Raw genomic sequence first — 17227 nt, forward strand, 5'->3', positions numbered from 1 at the left:
CTGAGGGAGGTCAATATACGTGCACATGCTTTTCTCCCCGTTCGGTGCCTTCCGTCTCCACTCTCTCCTGAGTACAAGAGGGCTCTCCCCTACTGCAATGAGCGCTTCATTGATACATTCAACACCTGTGGCTTCTGATTGCTGTGGGCCCTCCGAGTTCTCCTCTTTAAGATCAGTCTCTTTGCATGATGTCTGCGTATTTCTTCTACCACTTATTTTATAGCCCTGACGACTGCAGCTCTAACATGCTGTTCCCCTGGCGCAATACTTAAGGAGGCGTGCAGATTCTCGAGCGCTAAACTGATAATCGATGATTGACGACGGTTATTTGTGTGCTCCAGGAAAGGCTTAGAGCACCATCGGGAAGCAGGATATATAAAAGTACCGCCATCCTTTGATAAACGCCGCTTCTCTCTCTCCTGTATATCCGATTGGACGATGATAGCGCGCGCTTTTCACTTCTTTATATTTTCTTTTTTTTTGCCACAGAGCCATGTTTTCTGAAAGTCCTCTGCGCAGCCGCAGTCGCCGGCGGCGGCGGCGGCGCGCGCCCGGCATGAAAGCTTCAACGTCGACTTTCTAGGTGCGCCACCGTCGACTTGGCTTTCGCAAGCAAAAAGTAAAGAAAAAAGCACGCGCTTTAGGAGTAGAGGCGGCGGAGGAAAGAGTAGATGGCGGTACTTTTCTTATATAGGGACTTTAGGCACGCCGGCTACGCCGTGACGCCGGACTGTACATTGTGCACTTTTCACCTGCGTTGCTTAACCGCGCCACGCGTGGCCGCGCGCGCGCGTTACGCCGGACTATATCTTGCCCTATAGCGTTTCGCCTGGCGCAGCGTAACCGGCGTAGCGTGACCGGCCGCAAACGACGCTGGCCCGCGCGCCGGGAACGTCGGACTATAAACGGGCCTTTAGGGGAGAGGCGGGCGGGAACACAGAGAGAGTCGGCGGCACAGGCGGCAGAGGCCGGCAGGCTGCACGCATGCGCCGAAGTGGGAGAGCGGGCGCACACGCACAGTCTAGGGTGCCTCGATGCCGTCCTCGCCCACCGCTCTCCTTCCACTGGGCAGTCGCGTTTGCTCTCGCCTTGCGTTACTCCCCGTGAAAGCGCGCGTCCCTCGCCCTCGCGCGCTTTCACTCGCACATAAGTGCGGTTGCTCTCCGCCGTGGGTTCGCTCCCAGTGAAACGCGCGTCCTTCGCCCTCGCGCGCTTTCACTCGCCCATAAGTCGCGTTTGCTCTCGCCGTGCGTTACTCCCCGTGAAAGCGCGCGTCCCTCGCCCTCGCGCGCTTTCACTCGCACATAAGTCGCGTTTGCTCTCGCCGTGCGTTACTCCCCATGAAAGCGCGCGTCCCTCGCCCTCGCTCGCTTTTACTCGCACATAAGTCGCGTTTTCTCTCCACCGTGGGTTCGCTCCCAGTGAAACGCGCGTCCTTCGCCCTCAGGGGCTTTCACTCGCCCATAAGTCGCGTTTGCTCTCGCCGTGCGTTACTCCCCGTGAAAGCGCGCGTCCCTCGCCCTCGCGCGCTTTCACTCGCACATAAGTCGCGTTTGCTCTCCGCCGTGGGTTCGCTCCCAGTGAAACGCGCGTCCTTCGCCCTAGCGCGCTTCACTCGCCCATAAGTCGCGTTTGCTCTCGCCGTGCGTTCCTCCCCGTGAAAGCGTGCATCCCTCGCCCTCGCTCGCTTTCACTCGCACAGAAGTCGCGTTTGCTCTCCACCGTGGGTTCGCTCCCAGTGAAACGCGCGTCCTTCGCCCTCAGGCGCTTTCACTCGCACATACAGCATACGGCCAATGAGACTTTTTTTTCTATTGCCGCACGCGACCATCGAAGAGGGAACCCGTAACAGCTTCGCTGTAAAATTTCGAATCGGCGCAGTTAATCTCGACAAGACTGACATGGAGCTCTGATAGAGAGCAAGGGACGCGCGTGTATTTTTCTGGAAGGGTGAAAATTCTTACCGGCGAGTGGACAGCGCAAAAAATATTTGGTTTTCACGTCATTGTGGGTAGCATTGGGCTTATGGCCGTAGTTGATTTATGATCGCCTGGCTGTAACTAAATGTCATTGTAGCACGGTCACCACTTGTTTAATTATTGTTCATCTCCCTTCAGGCGCCGTGGAGGCGCCAGTAGCGTCAGATGGCGAGTACAAACGCGCACGCGCCTACGAAATCCTGGAGACTACAAACGACGGAAGTAGACGCCGTTCTCTCTTGACAGAACGGTGCCGCCGCGCCTTTCCTAGTCGCCGGCCACTACGAGCAACAACGAACAGAAAGGGCATGAAACACGCAGTATGGGAAGCCGCGGTCACAGTTGTAGACGCGGCGCAGTGGACTTCACTTGGGTTGCACACTGCAGACATCGCGCACGCGCAAGCTTCTACAAGGTGTGAGCGTGATTTAATCTTTCAGAGACTCGCTTGGGCACTGACGATTTGTGGACCCACCGTTTTATATATATATATATATATATATATATATATATATATTTAAATTGTAAATTTTAAATAAATTTACGTATCATGTACAGTTTAATAAAAGCGAACGATATTTGAGAGGCCACCACTGCACGGGAACTTTTTTCTTGATGAATTTTTGGCCACGATGCTTCGTGTGATACAGCGAACAGCCACACATTTTCTCAGACAAATCTGCGATGGCCGACCGCCGCGTCTGGGACACTTGGCATCGAATGACCCACCATCATATCTCAATTTTCACACTCAATGTCCAACTCACTGGTGCTTAGAAGCGCACGGGTGCAGTTTGTTCCCAAATATATATTGTCACAACTAAAGAAGACAATGAAGGGAGGGACATGAGCGCAAGCATCTCTCTCTCCGAAGAAGATAAAGTTGGCGCGGACAATTATTGTTGGGCCTTGAATATAGAGCCTGTGTTTGCTGTCGCACCACCGTCGTTCTGTGTGCCGTTCTTCGCATCTTGCGACACTGGTGGAAGTACTGGGTACTCCCTGATGCCCGGAACTCTTGTGCGGAGTGCAACGCCCAGTTCAAACCCGCAATCAGTTCCTACAGTGGACACTTCTGTCCACCGCTACAGTCGCCGACTGCGGGGCCTCATCCCGGAGGTAACCTTCTTGGAGAATTCCCCACCAACCGGACCTCTACCTAACGAGATGGCAACCGCCGGACCTTCTCAGGTGACTCTGCAGCATCATCAGCTTCCCGATACATTCCATGGTGATGTTTACGAGGACGTCGAAGATTGACTCGTGCAATACGAGCGAGTCACCAAGGCGGATCGGTGGACTGCAGAAGAAAAACTCTCATGCGTCTACTTCGCTCTGGCGGACAGCGCTCGTACGTGGTACGAGAACCGGGAAGCCACACTGACTTCCTGGAATGAGTTTCGACAGCAGCTTTCCACCACCTTCGCAAACAACAATCGTCGCGATTCTGCCCACCAACTAATCGAGTCGCGCATCCTGAAACCGAATGAAAGCGTCGCCATGTTTGCGGAGGACATGACCCGTCTGTTCTGCCACGCTGACCCAGAGATGCCGGAAGCCAAGAAAATCCGCCATCTGATGCGAGGCGTCAAGGAACTACTTTTCGCCGGTCTTCTTCGCAACCCACCGGAAACCATTGCGGAATTCATCTCGGACGCTATGTCCATCAAACGAGCACTGCAACAACGTTGCCGACCATTCGATCGCCCAAGCAACGCCTCGAGCAAGGTTTCTGCTCTGGCTGCCGGCAATGAGTATTCGCTTCGTGAGCTCATCCGGGAGGTTGTTTGTGAAGAGATTCGCAACCTCCTTGTGACCCCGCAGGAGTCAGTCGCGGCTTCTGTCGCAGAGGTTGTGCGACAAAAAATCAGGCAGGCATTCTAGTTGCCCGAATCCCTACCGGACCAACGGTCTCTGAGCTACGCATCAGCTGTTCGTCGTTCTCCTCCAGCAGCAGCCTACAACTCATCACCAATGGCTCGTCCTTTGAACGAGCCGCCATCCCCGCCGTACAACGCGCAGCCACTGACCACGCAACCTACTGTACCTGTGGAAACATTGGCCTACTTCCCTCCGCAGGCAGCTTGGACACAGAGGACGCCCACAAGTCGACCATTTGTTCGCAGTTCGGAAATGTGGCGCACCGTCGACCGCCGTCCTTTGTGCTTTCATTGTGGAGAAGCCTGCCACGTTTACCGTTTTTGCCTGTATCGTGACCCCGGATACCAGAGCTTCCCACCCACCTTTCTTCGAGTTCGCTTCGAAAGCAGGTGCTACTGTGACGATGTTGCTCCACAAGGACATCCATTCACTCGTCGAACCCGCTGGTCACCTGCGCCGAGCTCTTCGCCGCAAGGTCGCAGTTACGCCGATGTAGTCAGGGGCGGCAGGTCCCCTAGCCCTCGTCGGGGAAACTCACAGAAGCGACCTTTGGGAGGGGGGGGGGAGGAGGTTGCCGACCGTCGAAATGCTTCAACACCCCCAACACTATCTGTGCAATCGGACAATATGCCTCTGCCGACCCCAAGGGAAGTCGTAAGTGCCGACCTCACTGTTTTCATAGACGGACACCCAGTAACCGCATTAGTAGATACTGGGGCCGATTTCTCAATAATTAGCGAGCAACTCTCCGATAGCCTTAATAAAGTCAAGACATCATGGACTGGTCCCCACATAAGAACGGCGGGAGGTCAATTGATGACCCCTACAGACAAATGCACGGCCAGAATTGATATTGGTAGCTCGACGTTTGTTGCAACTTTCATTATATTGCTGGAGTGCTGCAGAGACGTGATACTGGGAATGGATTTCGTGCACGAATACGGCGCTATTCTAAACATTCCGGACAGGTCGGTCACGTTTTGGATGAATGTAGATTTGGCCGTACCCTGTGACGATCAGCGACGTGAGCATTTACGTATTTTCGATGACAATGTGACCGTCCGCACTCAAGCGCTCTTGTGCCTGTAACATGCGACTCGCCAAAGTGCTCTAACATGATCGCCGAACAAATTCGTGGTCTGCTGTTTAGTCATGGTGTATCAGTTGCAAGAGGTGTAGTTGACATTACACGCGGATAGACGGACGTCCTACTAACAAACTTTAGCCCTGAAAGCCGGCATCTTACAAGAGGTATGGCAGTCGCGTACGTGGAAGAGCTGAATGAGGTTACCGACTGCATGACTGTTGAACAAGACGATTCCCCCGGTCTACCGAACGTGCCTCTAACGATTGATGTCGGCCCAAGTTTGCTACCTAAACAGAAAGAAATACTCCTTGAGCTTATTGATGAGTTTCGGAACTGTTTCTCTTCGACGTCCAAAGTTGGCCAAATGCCACTGACCAAACATCGAATTATTACAGACGAAACGGCCAGACCCATACCGGGTGGCAGCGCGAGAACGGGAAGCGATAGAAAACCAGGTACAGAAAATGATTCAAGATGACGTTATTCAGCCGTCGAAAAGTCCTTGGGCATCGGCGGTAGTGTTAGTCAAAAAGAAGGATGGCAGCTTGCGCTTCTGCGCCGACTACCGCAAACTCAACCAGGTCACTAAGAAGGACGTTTACCCGCTACCCCGCATAGACGATTCTCTCGATAGACTACGGCATGCACGCTATTTCTCGTCGATGTATCTAAGAAGCGGCTATTGGCAAATAGAAGTCGACGAAAGAGACCGCGAGAAAACAGCATTCGTGACACCTGATGGCCTCTATGAATTTAGGGGACTTCCCGTCGGCTTGTGCTCCGCGCCGGCAACATTTCAGTGTCTAATGAACACCGTTTTATCAGGACTCAAGTGGAAAACGTGCTTAGTATATCTAGACGATGTGATTGTATCCTCTGCGACATTTGACGAGCACTTGATGCGACTACGTGCTGTTTTTCAAGCCATACGGTTCGCCGGTGTCACGCTTGAGCCGGAAAAATGCCATTTTGGCTTCGAAGAGCTTCTTTTTCTAGGCCATGTTGTCACTAATGAGGGGGTATGGCCTGATCCGGAAAAGATAGCTGCCGTTGAACATTTTCCTGTGCCATCCGACAAAAAGGCATTGAGACAATTTTTAGGCTTATGCGCATATTACCGGCGTTTTAATAAGAACTTTTCACGCATTGCGTCGCCGTTGACACGCCTCACCATAGAAGACGAAGCATTCGTATGGGATGAAGATCAGCAGAAAGCATTCGACGTGCTACGGCAGTGCCTTTAAAATCCACCGGTCTTGGGACACTTCGATGAAGACGCCTCACGGCAGTTCATACCGATGCGAACAATATCGGCTTAGGAGCTGTACTTGTACAGCGGCAAGATGGCGCTGAAAAAGTAATAGCTTATGCAAGTAGAAGCTTTTCCCGCACAGAATAAAATTATTCCACCACAGAAAAAGAGTGTCTTGCGGTGGTTTGGGCGGTGATCAAATTTCGCCCATATTTGTACGGCCGCTCGTTTGATATTGTCAGTGACCACCACTCACTTTGCTGGCTGACGAACGTAAATGACCCATCAGGACGATTGGCGCGCTGGAGCCTTAAGCCCCAACCAGACGTACGCGTTGGAACGCGTCCGCCGGCGCCGTGCGCCTGAGAGAGATTGTGGTTGTGAAGAGGAAGAGGCACAAAATAGCGCCTCTTCCTCCTCACAACCACAATCTCTCTCAGGCGCACGGCGCCTGCGGACGCGTTCCAACGCGTACGTCTGGTTGGGGCTTTAAACTTCAAGAGTTCGACATGACTATTGTGTACAAGTCGGGAAAGTGGCCTACGGACGCCGACTGCCTTTCTCGTGCCCCATTCGAACCTGCAAGTACAGAAGATGACGACGCAACAGCACTTGTTGCGGTTGTCAACACGACTACGCTTGCACAGCAGCAACGCGAAGACCCAGAATTGGAGCCCATTATTAGCTTCCTGGAAGGTCGCACTTCTAATCTGCCAAAACGTTTTAGAAGAAGACTTCCATCGTTTTGCTTACGCAACGACGTCCTCTATAAAGTGAACTTTTCTCCGAACGGCAGCCCCTATTTGCTCGTCGTCCCACCATCTCTCAGGAATGAAATATTGCAGGCATGCCATGATGAAGCAACATCCGGCCATTTGGGCTTCACACGAACGCTCTGCAGAGTGAGACAAAAGTATTACTGGCAAAGATTGACGTCGACCGTTCAACAGTACGTCCGCACATGCTTTGATTGCCAGCGGCGGAAAGTGCCAGCCGTCAAACTAGCAGGCTTCCTCCATCCTATCGAAGTACCCAGAACTCCATTTGCACAAGTCGGAATGGATATGCTAGGCCCATTTTCAACTTCTGCTGCGGGTCGCCGATGGATTATCGTAGCCACGGACTATCTCACGCGCTACGCCGAAACCAAAGCTCTGTCGCGGGGAACGGGCAGTGAAGCAGCTCGATTTTTTATAGAGAATGTCGCCCCCACAGTATTAATAACTGACAGAGGGACTGCATTCACAGCCGAGCTATTGGGCACAGTTTTAAGACTTAGTGGCACATCTCATCGGCAGGCAACGGCGTACCATCCGCAAACGAATGGACTCACGGAGCGCTTCAATAAGACACTTGCGGATATGCTTTGCATGTATGTTGATGTGGATCATAAAAACTGGGACGAGATAATGCCATATGTCACCTTTGCATACAATACGGCTCAGCAAGAGACAACGAGGATGACACCGTTCCGCCTTCACCACGGTCGCGATGTCACAACCATGCTCTCGCAATCTTGCTGCATGAACATGGATGCGATGGCGTCGAAACTGATGCTGACTACATCACTCATCGTGCTGAAGAAGCACGACAACTTGCATGTATACGTATTCGTCGGCAGCAGGAGTACGATGCAGGGCGCTATAACCTTCACCACCGAAGAGTCTCCTAAAAGTCTGGAGAGAGAGTTTGGGTCTGGACTCCTGTTCGCCGTCGTGGCATTTCAGAGAAACTACTGAGGCGGTACTTGGGTCCGTATAAAGTCATACGACGTCTCTCTGATGTCAACTATGAAGTCGTTTCCGATGGTCCACATTCCTCAAGGCGTCGACGGCATAAACCGGAGAATGTGCAAGTCGTCCGGACGAAGCCTTATTTGTCCAAATGAAATCACTGCATCATACGCGTGGACAGATCCTGGCGTCGTCACGATAAAGCATCGGGACGATGCTTTCGTAGAAGGGAGGCAATGTCACGACTAAAGAAGACAATGAAGGGAGGGACACGAGCGCAAGCATATCTCTCTCGGAAGAAGATCAAGTTGGCGCGGACAATTATTGGTGGGCCTTGAATACAGAGCCTCTGTTTGTTGTCGCACCACCGTCGTTCTGTGTGCCGTTCTTCGCATCTTGCGACAATATTTTTCAACCCACTTCTGCACTTCAGAAGCCTCGATCGGCCAAAGCTGGAGGAGAGTCTAATTTTCGCCCCATTAGCGCCCATAATAAAACTTATTCAATACTCAGTATTCCAAGACACCAAGCGCATTTATTCTCTTTCCTCTAAGTGTATATGAGCCCTGGACCTTGCTCTTTAAACGCCAGCAGGGAACACATTTCCCGCTTCATTTGAATGTCTCTCACGGTTATAAAAATTCGATACTTCTGTACACTAAAATTGGGAAATGTTGTGTTGCTATTAGAAATAGACATTTCAAAAATGGTTGAATATATTTATTCACTTACTAATTAAAATGAGTTAGCAGTTGCTGCTGCTTTTCTAGGGCCTCACAGCCATTTGTTTTTGAGGGCCTTCTGGATTGTTCATTGCAGCAAGGACCAGACGTATTGAATACCTCAGGCATATGTTGTAACAAATACAGGAAAGTTGTATTGAGTGCATATTTAGACGCCAATTCTAACGTAATAAGCTGATATGGAGCCAGGTTATTGCTCGAAAGTGATATTATTGACGCCTGAACATGGTCTCTCTGGTGGAAACATACGTCCTTACGGCCTTGGACGAGCTGACTAATTTTAAATCGTAATACAGCCGAACGCAGAGGAGACATTAAAGCTGTATTACTGGCCACGTGATGGTGTAATTAACTCACGTGATAGCGAAAACCATGATGTTGATGTTTCTAGAAACTTTTGTTGCATCTAATTGAATTATTCGGTTTTACGTGCAAAAGCCATAATTTTATTATAAGGCACGCGGTAGTGAGGGACTCCGGATTAATTTTGTACCACCAGGACAATCTTTAACGTGCCCCCAATGCACGGGACACCGGCGTTCTTGCATTTTGCCCCCATAGAAATTCGGCTGCCGCGGTCGGGATTTGATCCAGCGTCCTCGGGCTTAGCAGTGCAACACCATAGCTGCTAAGTGGTGGGCAAACTTTAGTTACGTGATATATTGGTGAAAAAATATATTCGCAGTGTTCCAACATCCATTAACTTGTCAGACACCAAATCGGGTACTGATGATGTTGAAGGTCAGAATATGGTGGTAAAATAAGCTTAGTACCACGTAAAAACGACTTTCCAAACTTTCTCGAAGTCATCCGCTTTTTTCTAATTATTCTGCGAACTTTACGAAATTCATGGTTTTTGATGTACTATTTGGCGTTCATGTAGAGTTCCAGTGGCCCAAATCAACTTGATTGAAATCAGTCAAAGCTAGGTTAGGCCTTGCTGAAGAAATAAAGAGATGTGGGTCTTCCTATGTTTGAAATAAGGATGACTGTGCAGGTTTTGTTGGAGGCAGGTCTCCAATAAAGGCCCACAAAGAATATTCCCTTAGCTTTAAATCTCTCCACTGGCAAGTTTACGCTTGTTTTGATTCGGAAACATTTGGGGCGATGATAAACAGCGTTTAAAAAACCGTTTCTGGTAAAAACGACGTACATGCCGAAAGACAAGGACTGACAGAGACGACAAACACTGCGCTGACTTTCAACAATATTTTATTCCCATTGCCACATCCTGTGCATATACAAAAGGGGGCATGCGCAGAAAATGAAAGGCGGTCAAAAAATGGGGTGCTCTAACAGCAAATCATTGGCGCTTAGTATATGGTCACGTGAAAAAAAACACACACACTACTTTCACTATGTGTTAAGATATATGACTTCACTAGATGTCAACGCGATAGAGGGGCACTAACACACAAACTGCACAGTTTCCTAATGAAATCTGCTTATATTATTTCCCGTGTGAACTGTGAGCTGTGTCTTGCTAAAATTTCCGTATCTTCAAAGAGGGGCTCGCAGCCGACGCAGCCGCAATCCCGGCAATGGATGCCTAAGTGGCCTTGTACAGTGTTATGAACGTTGTTGTAGTGCTCTCTTAAGCGATCATTTAGGCACCTGCCGGTCTGTCCAACATATTTACTGCCGCAAAACAGGGGAATCTGGTAAACCACATTAGTTGCGCATGTCACAAACGTTTTCTGTGCATTACAGAGCAATAACTCTGACGTGATTTAGGCGCATTGACACGTTTACAGAGCCTTGCCAGCTTTTCCGGGGCTGAGAAAACTACAGTGATTCCTGGACGCTGCCCAATCTTTTAAGGGCGAAGGACCTTAGGGCCGAGCCTTGTCCCCCCCTCATCGTAGTCGTCGTCGTCCGTAGCTCTGGCGTGCATGGAATCCGCTAGGGGCGCCGCGGTGCACAAGAGCGTTCGTTTCCGACGCGCGCTCTCTTTCTCTCTTCGGCCATCGATGATGACGGTCGCTTCTGATAACGGTGCACCCGCTATAGATGAAAAGGCGTGAGTGGCGGCTCAACTGCAAGTGGAGTCGAGGACTCGGAAAGCTCATGGGGCACGGCGAGGCAGACAACTAGCGGACCCGGAGTCTAAGGCACGAGAAGCTGCAGCAAAATGGCAACGCCGGCAAGCGGACCCGGAGATGAGGGCTCGAAAGCTGCAGCAGTACGGCAACGCCGACAAGCGGACTCGGAGCTTAGGGCTCGCGAAGATCCCACTTGAACCGAGCATCAGCCCCACCAACCTCAGGTAGAGAACGCTTTCGGCGTTTTGCCGCCGCTTCCCGCGCTCTCGCCGCCTCTGGGTCCGCTTGCCGGCGTCGCCGTGCTGCTGCACGGATCACAAGGCAGTCTTAATGAAGGGAAAACGAAGTCCGCATCTCAATACCATATACTACCAATAAAACAACATTGTATATACTGTACACATGTGCTGTCACTCATTTGCATGTTCGAGTGGGTAATCTAGGGCGGATTCACGGTTACCCAAATGATCCCCCGGTGCTTCGCCCACTCATCATCATTCACTTCGTGGATTTGCGGTGTTCTTGGCCTATGGTAGACATCGTGAACATACGAGAGCACTGCGAACCGGCGCCTTTCCACCGGCTGGCTCCGTGACTCAGCGGCTTCATCAAGTTTGGTGCTCTTAAGAAGCTGTTCTGCTATGGCTGAAATTAAGACCATAGGGTATCCAGCACAAGAAAGGCGACCAACCGTGTGGCAAAACTATGTTGCATGCCGTGAGGGCATGATTTATTGAGGCTATTAACTAAGCATAAATGTATAATACCTCGTTTAACGAGCTTTGAGTGTGCCGAATTAAAGGGCAAGAGTGGCTTTCTTCTCCTAGGTTCGAAGAACCAGCATACATGTTTGTTAGAAAGGCTCAGCCTGAGATCTAGTAAAGGTAAGGAATTATTCATGGGAAGCACGTGCGTAAGTTCCAAAGGCTGCAGCTCTTTCTTAAAGATCTCTAAAACTCCCGACGCTGCAGGTGACCTTGCATATTGCGATCATGATGAGCTATATCTATATCTAAATGACCTATATCTAAACAGATAGTGTTAGTAATGTGTTTTTTCACGTGACCATATACTAAGTACCAATGACTTGCCGTTAGAGAAATCTTTTTTGTGAACGACTTTCATTTTCTGCGCATGCGCCCTCTTGTATGTATATATATATATATATATATATATATATATATATATATATATATGATGTGGCAACGACAATAAAATATTGTTGGAAGTCAGCGCAGTGTTTTTCGTCTCTGTCAGTGCTTGTCTTTCGCACTGTATGTCGTTTTTACCATGAATTACCAACTAGCCCAAGCAACCATCCCTCGTTCAAAACGTTATTGATTTGTTTACAGATGAAACACTATAGACTTTAATTTATAGGTTCATAATATCGGTGCTAACTTCGAACTTAAAGGAGCATGGCCAGGAAGGGTTATGTGTGCGCCGTTTTTACCAAAATTGAGAGCAAAGATCGCAGGTATATGTACCTTTAGAATACCATCATGCACAGTGTACAGTGCTGCAAGCTAGATAACTCACTAATAACCGTCACGAAAGTGCAAGCTTCCTGTACACTGTTTTTTAATGCATGCAGTGATCAATGATTTGTGCCAACTGACGTGCTTGTGAAAGAAATAACAGCTCTCAAGTATTTCATTTATTTGGCGGGAGCGTTGATTGGCAAGTCGGTCAGCGCCGTAGCGCATCTGTGAAAGTAGCGAGGGTAGGCGCACGCGCATAGGGTTGTTGTTTCTGAGCATGCTCTGATACGTTATTAGAATGCGGTCAGCATATCCTCTGCTCTTTATCCGCGTATAAGGTCTCTGCAGCCATTTATTTTAGGCGACGTCCGCGCAGAAGCGTGTGCGCGCATTTCATTGTCTGTTGGAAGTGGATAAAAAGCAGGGGCTCTGCTCACTTTCACGGGACAGTCTGGCACATAATGCTCGTAAAATAGGATAGTCCTGTGCGCGTGAGCCTGCCGTCAGAACTTTCCTAGCTGCCCTCCGCGATATGTCGCTAACCGTATTATCGATCGGTCGACGTTCTCGCAAGTTTATTAGTGTCTTCGAGAGCTGTACGCTGTGCCTTCAAGTCCACGTTTTTAACCATCATATAGTTTAGCTGCGACGAGATCATCATTTTATGCCATGCTGACTGCTCTGTGCTCTTCTATTTAATATGCGTAGCACGTCTTGCTGCAGCGAAGTGCACATTTTCACACCACCTATTTTGTGCTGCGTTCAATATTGGGACGTTAAACCTCGTATTTTTATATTGGATCAATTATTATTTCACTGTATTATATTTGAAAGATTGCGTACTGTTGCCATTAGACTCCTAATTAACGTCACGCACCTATATTGCCCTGTGTTGAGCGTCCTGGGGAAAAACATTGACCACTGCAGCCATCTGTGGAGCGTGGCGTTAATCAAATCGCATTAATGGCCTTTAAGCGAGCACACAGAAAACCACGAGCGATATGACGTTATACCGAGCACGGCGCGGTTTCTCGACAGCAACAGTAGTCGTAATCCTGCGGTGCCGAAATTATGGTTATGTCTATTAGGCAGACGTACTTGGCAGCGCGTCGGGCGGCAGCTTTCCAGTGGCGATCATGACGTCCCTGAAGTTGAGCGGAGCGTAGTACACTGTGCAGAGGACTCTGTTGCTGCGACTGGATGGGCTAGCGTAACGCAATGGCGACTCGTACCACTGGAGACTGGACAGGTCGCCCCGCGTCTGCACGTTGAGGAAGGCGAGCTCCGTGGCGATCGTCTGGGGGCCACCTACGCACAAGAGAGAGGGCAGAAAATGGCATAGGACCGAAAGTGCAATTGTTTATGCGCACTCAATGTCACCATCGATATAACTACTGAGGACATGCGTAAAAATATTATGTTGGCTCGCCTAAAACCCAAAACTTCAGAAGAAGGGTCATTCCACGCCAAGTGTCGCAGACGCTTGGCTCGATCATCTCTGATTTTGCTTTAAGCTGTTATACTTTTTTTACGAGGAGAACAGGGTAAGCCCGACGATCTCCTTTTCGAGCATCTTGTAGACTTCTTTCTAAATTGCGTAACGTTCAGTCGTGGACACTCGATCAGGCCGCCGATGAGTTGGGCTAGTATCACCCGTGTTAATCCGCTGTGCTAATATAGATGTTTGATCTAATGATCTGCCGTCCGAGGTGCACCTTCATCGTCTTCATTTCGCTGCCTCTTAGTGCGCGTGCTTGGATAACTGTGCCATGATAATATTATGGCGATTTCCTACCTTTCTCAAAATGATCTGCTAAGATATTTCTGGTGAAGACATTTTTTCAAGCGAAGCTTGTATTGCCTCCGAAGTGTCCTTGGTGGTGGTGTCAGGCTAAAATACACGGCTGCTCCCACAGTAGAGTAGGTATCGGTTTGTAGAGCACCCTACCTGTTTGGCAAATATAACATCTGCCGCACGTAAGTGTAATCTTATATATGACACGTGTCAAGCAGGCACATGCGGCTTTGTACGCTTCATTTCACAGGAGGCCGAGCCTGCCTTTCCTCTTACCACCATGCTGCACAACTTCTAAAGTGTACAAGGTGCTGAAAGGACATCAATCCCATATTTACTAGAAATATTTTAAGAATATGGGAAACCTGATGTATGTAGGGAAGTACTACGAAATTCTTACTATTAGCCTGTTCATTAGATATTGATGGTTTATTTTCCTTTTTCCGAACTTACCAAACAGTGATTCGGCAATTGAAAGCAAAATAGAACTCGGAAAGGCCGGCCTTTTCCAGACGCCCCACTTGAAGTTGAAAACTTGAAAACTGCTTGTGGTGACATGATTTAAAAGCACTGATCCGAAACATGATGAAGCTATACACCCTTTCATAAGCTTTGAATGGGATGAATCGAAAGACAGCAATGCCTTTTTCGACCTGGGCTAGAACGCCCAGCAAGCATGGCCAGCGGAAGAAAAACCTAACTTTAAATCTAAAAAATGGATTCACCCATTATGCAGAAGCTCGTGAGTGAATTTGAACTGATTTGAGCAACTGGAAAAGACGGACAAAATCTAAAGAACCACTTCTGCAAGGCCGTCGTCCTGTGAAAGTTTTAGCATGAATAAGGATCGTCTACATATCTGAAGATTCTCAAAATTGAAGGATCAGTCAGGTTAAGCTTCAGCGCACGGTCAGAAATAACACGGAAAGTTTCCCAAAGTCCTGGAGCAACACTGGACCCAATGCATATGCCTTTCTTCTGGACATACAATTGGTCAGCAAAAGACACAATTGTCGAATGGAGGTAAAAACTCAGCAGCTCTACAAAGGTATCTGAAGACACACCACAAGAGTACCGGAAATCAACGGCATCTGCAAGGTCAATGAGTTGCCTAATAGCACCAAAAAGTCCTCCCCCCCCCCCCCCCCATCGTGCGGCACCGCGTAGAACAGGTCTTCGACATCAATGGAAAAAGCGCGGTTGGCATCTGGAATGCCAGCCTTTAGCTCTTCAACCAGAAAATCATAGCCGCTAACCTTGTGAGGATCAACTGGCATCAGTGTCCTCAGATGTGTCTGTGGAAACTTGTTGAGATATTCCTTCCATGTTACTCTTTTTGTTACAATAGCCCGGAGTGGCCAAGACTCCTTGTTGGTCTTGGCTGTAAAAACGATAGAAAGTGTGTTGAACATACTCCTCGGTGCCTGCTTTACCATGTTATCCAGGTTAAAGTCCTTAAGCGTAGAACTTGCCCTGGTTTTGACCTTAGATCGTACCTGGGTTGAAAGCTTCAAGTTCTTACTTACTGCAGCCTTTGTTTTTTCTCTGAACGAAGTCCCAGGAAGCACCTTAAGCCGCCCTCTTTATCGGCCAGAACAAGAGCAAGGTCATGCTCTCAGAAAAGCCCGGCAACTTCCCTTAAACCTTTACTAGAGTTGGCCTTCATGGTAAAGTACATCCGGGCATCACCAAGACCTTCAAGGATTCAAGACTCGTTCTCTTCGGACGGTGCAGCCGAAGGTTGCTGCAGCCGCGAGAAAACCAATCTAATCCACCGAAGGCACCAGACTGTATTTATGACCGATGCTGCCGTACTACTTCCATTTCGGCACGTACTATTCCGTTGGCAGGTAACCGGAACAACACCGACTTCACCTTTTGCCTTCGTGGGCAAAATGACTCGGTTCCTAAGGAAATCTGTCGATAGCTGCGTTGTGCGTTAGAAGTGTTACCAACTCTCCGCAGGCGCCATATATCGCGGGTGCCTCTGTGCCTTGGTTTGCTGCCAGATGGCGAGAGCGCAGCGTTGCGAAGGCGCTCGGGTACTCCGAATTCGCAACTTACGAACGTAACAAGTGTTGTCACCGATGCCTTTTTAAATGTTTGCATAGCCTCGCGTTTAGCAGGTTGATTGAAAACACTTTACTGAGCTGTGATAATGCTGGTGCGCGTCCACGGAGTGCGCTGTTGGCGTTCTTAGTCCAGGGCCCCAGACAGTGGCGTAGTAACGGGGAGGGAGGGGCGTGAGGGCCAGTTGGGGGGGGGGTGTTGTCATATAAGTCTGAAGACATATATAACTCTTTCCGCCGGCTTGACTGGGCGTAAATGGTAAAGAATGCTCCGGTCACCAGCAGCCCGTGCTCATGTGCCCGATCTACGAGATGTGTAGTACCGCATAATTGTCGGCCGCAGCTTTATCAACATCCAATGTAATAATTGCACAATGTTAGGGCTAAGAAATTCACAGAGCGAGGACCCTGTGACGTCATCTCAAGACACTGATGCTCACGCATTATCGATCTACAGAAATACGATGGGTGTACTTACAGATGACATGTACTCTGACATCCGTGCGTGGCACATACCCGTCCCAGATGACTGTCAGAGTAAGTCTAGTGAGAAGAGGAAGTGAACGAATACATAATAAGGATGGCCCAATCCCCGGTATATGACAAAATTATGGCGCAGTAAAACGTAAGGCCGCATTTAACGAAGTCTCGGTTCTACAAAACATCCGCAGGTGGCAGCCAAGTTCTGACCACCTGAATGGTGTACTCAAAGTCAATTTGATTTACTGTTTCTGCTGCAAACTCTTCGGAGAAGGAAAAGCTGCAGGTAGCCTGCTCCGTCTCCGGGTTCAACTCCTGGTGGAAGTTGAACCCTAGGGTAGTGGTACACGAGTGGTCATAGTCACACATGTCCTGCTACGAGCGATGGATGACAATGGACATCACTCTCAAGCATGACCGAGCACTGGACGTGGCCTTGAAATGAGAGAAGGCGACGGAGAGAAGACGCGGGAGAGACACACTTCACCGTCTTCTGGACGTAGCCTTATTTCTGGCGAATATGAACCTTCCACTCCGCGGGCACAGAGAAAACATGAAGTCGGACAACAGGGGCAATTGTCTTGAACTCGTGGAATTTCTTGCGAATCACGACACGATTTTGAAGGAACATTTCACAAGTGTTAAGACTGCCATCCCTTCCCACGGATGGGCTACGTCATACTTG

General features: G+C 49.3%; 1 protein-coding gene across 1 annotated transcript in view; it reads right to left on the reverse strand.

The window, feature by feature from the left end:
* LOC119444367 (fatty acid synthase-like) overlaps nucleotides 1-17227 on the reverse strand; it is a 296692-nt gene that overhangs the window by 87515 nt on the left and 191950 nt on the right. Inside the window, exon 18 of the mRNA XM_049663302.1 lies at nucleotides 13297-13506. Coding sequence (XP_049519259.1) covers nucleotides 13297-13506 — 210 coding nt within the window. The remainder of the gene's footprint in view (nucleotides 1-13296; nucleotides 13507-17227) is intronic.

The sequence above is a fragment of the Dermacentor silvarum genome, chromosome 3, assembly GCF_013339745.2.
Source record: "Dermacentor silvarum isolate Dsil-2018 chromosome 3, BIME_Dsil_1.4, whole genome shotgun sequence".
Lineage (NCBI taxonomy): Eukaryota > Metazoa > Arthropoda > Arachnida > Ixodida > Ixodidae > Dermacentor > Dermacentor silvarum.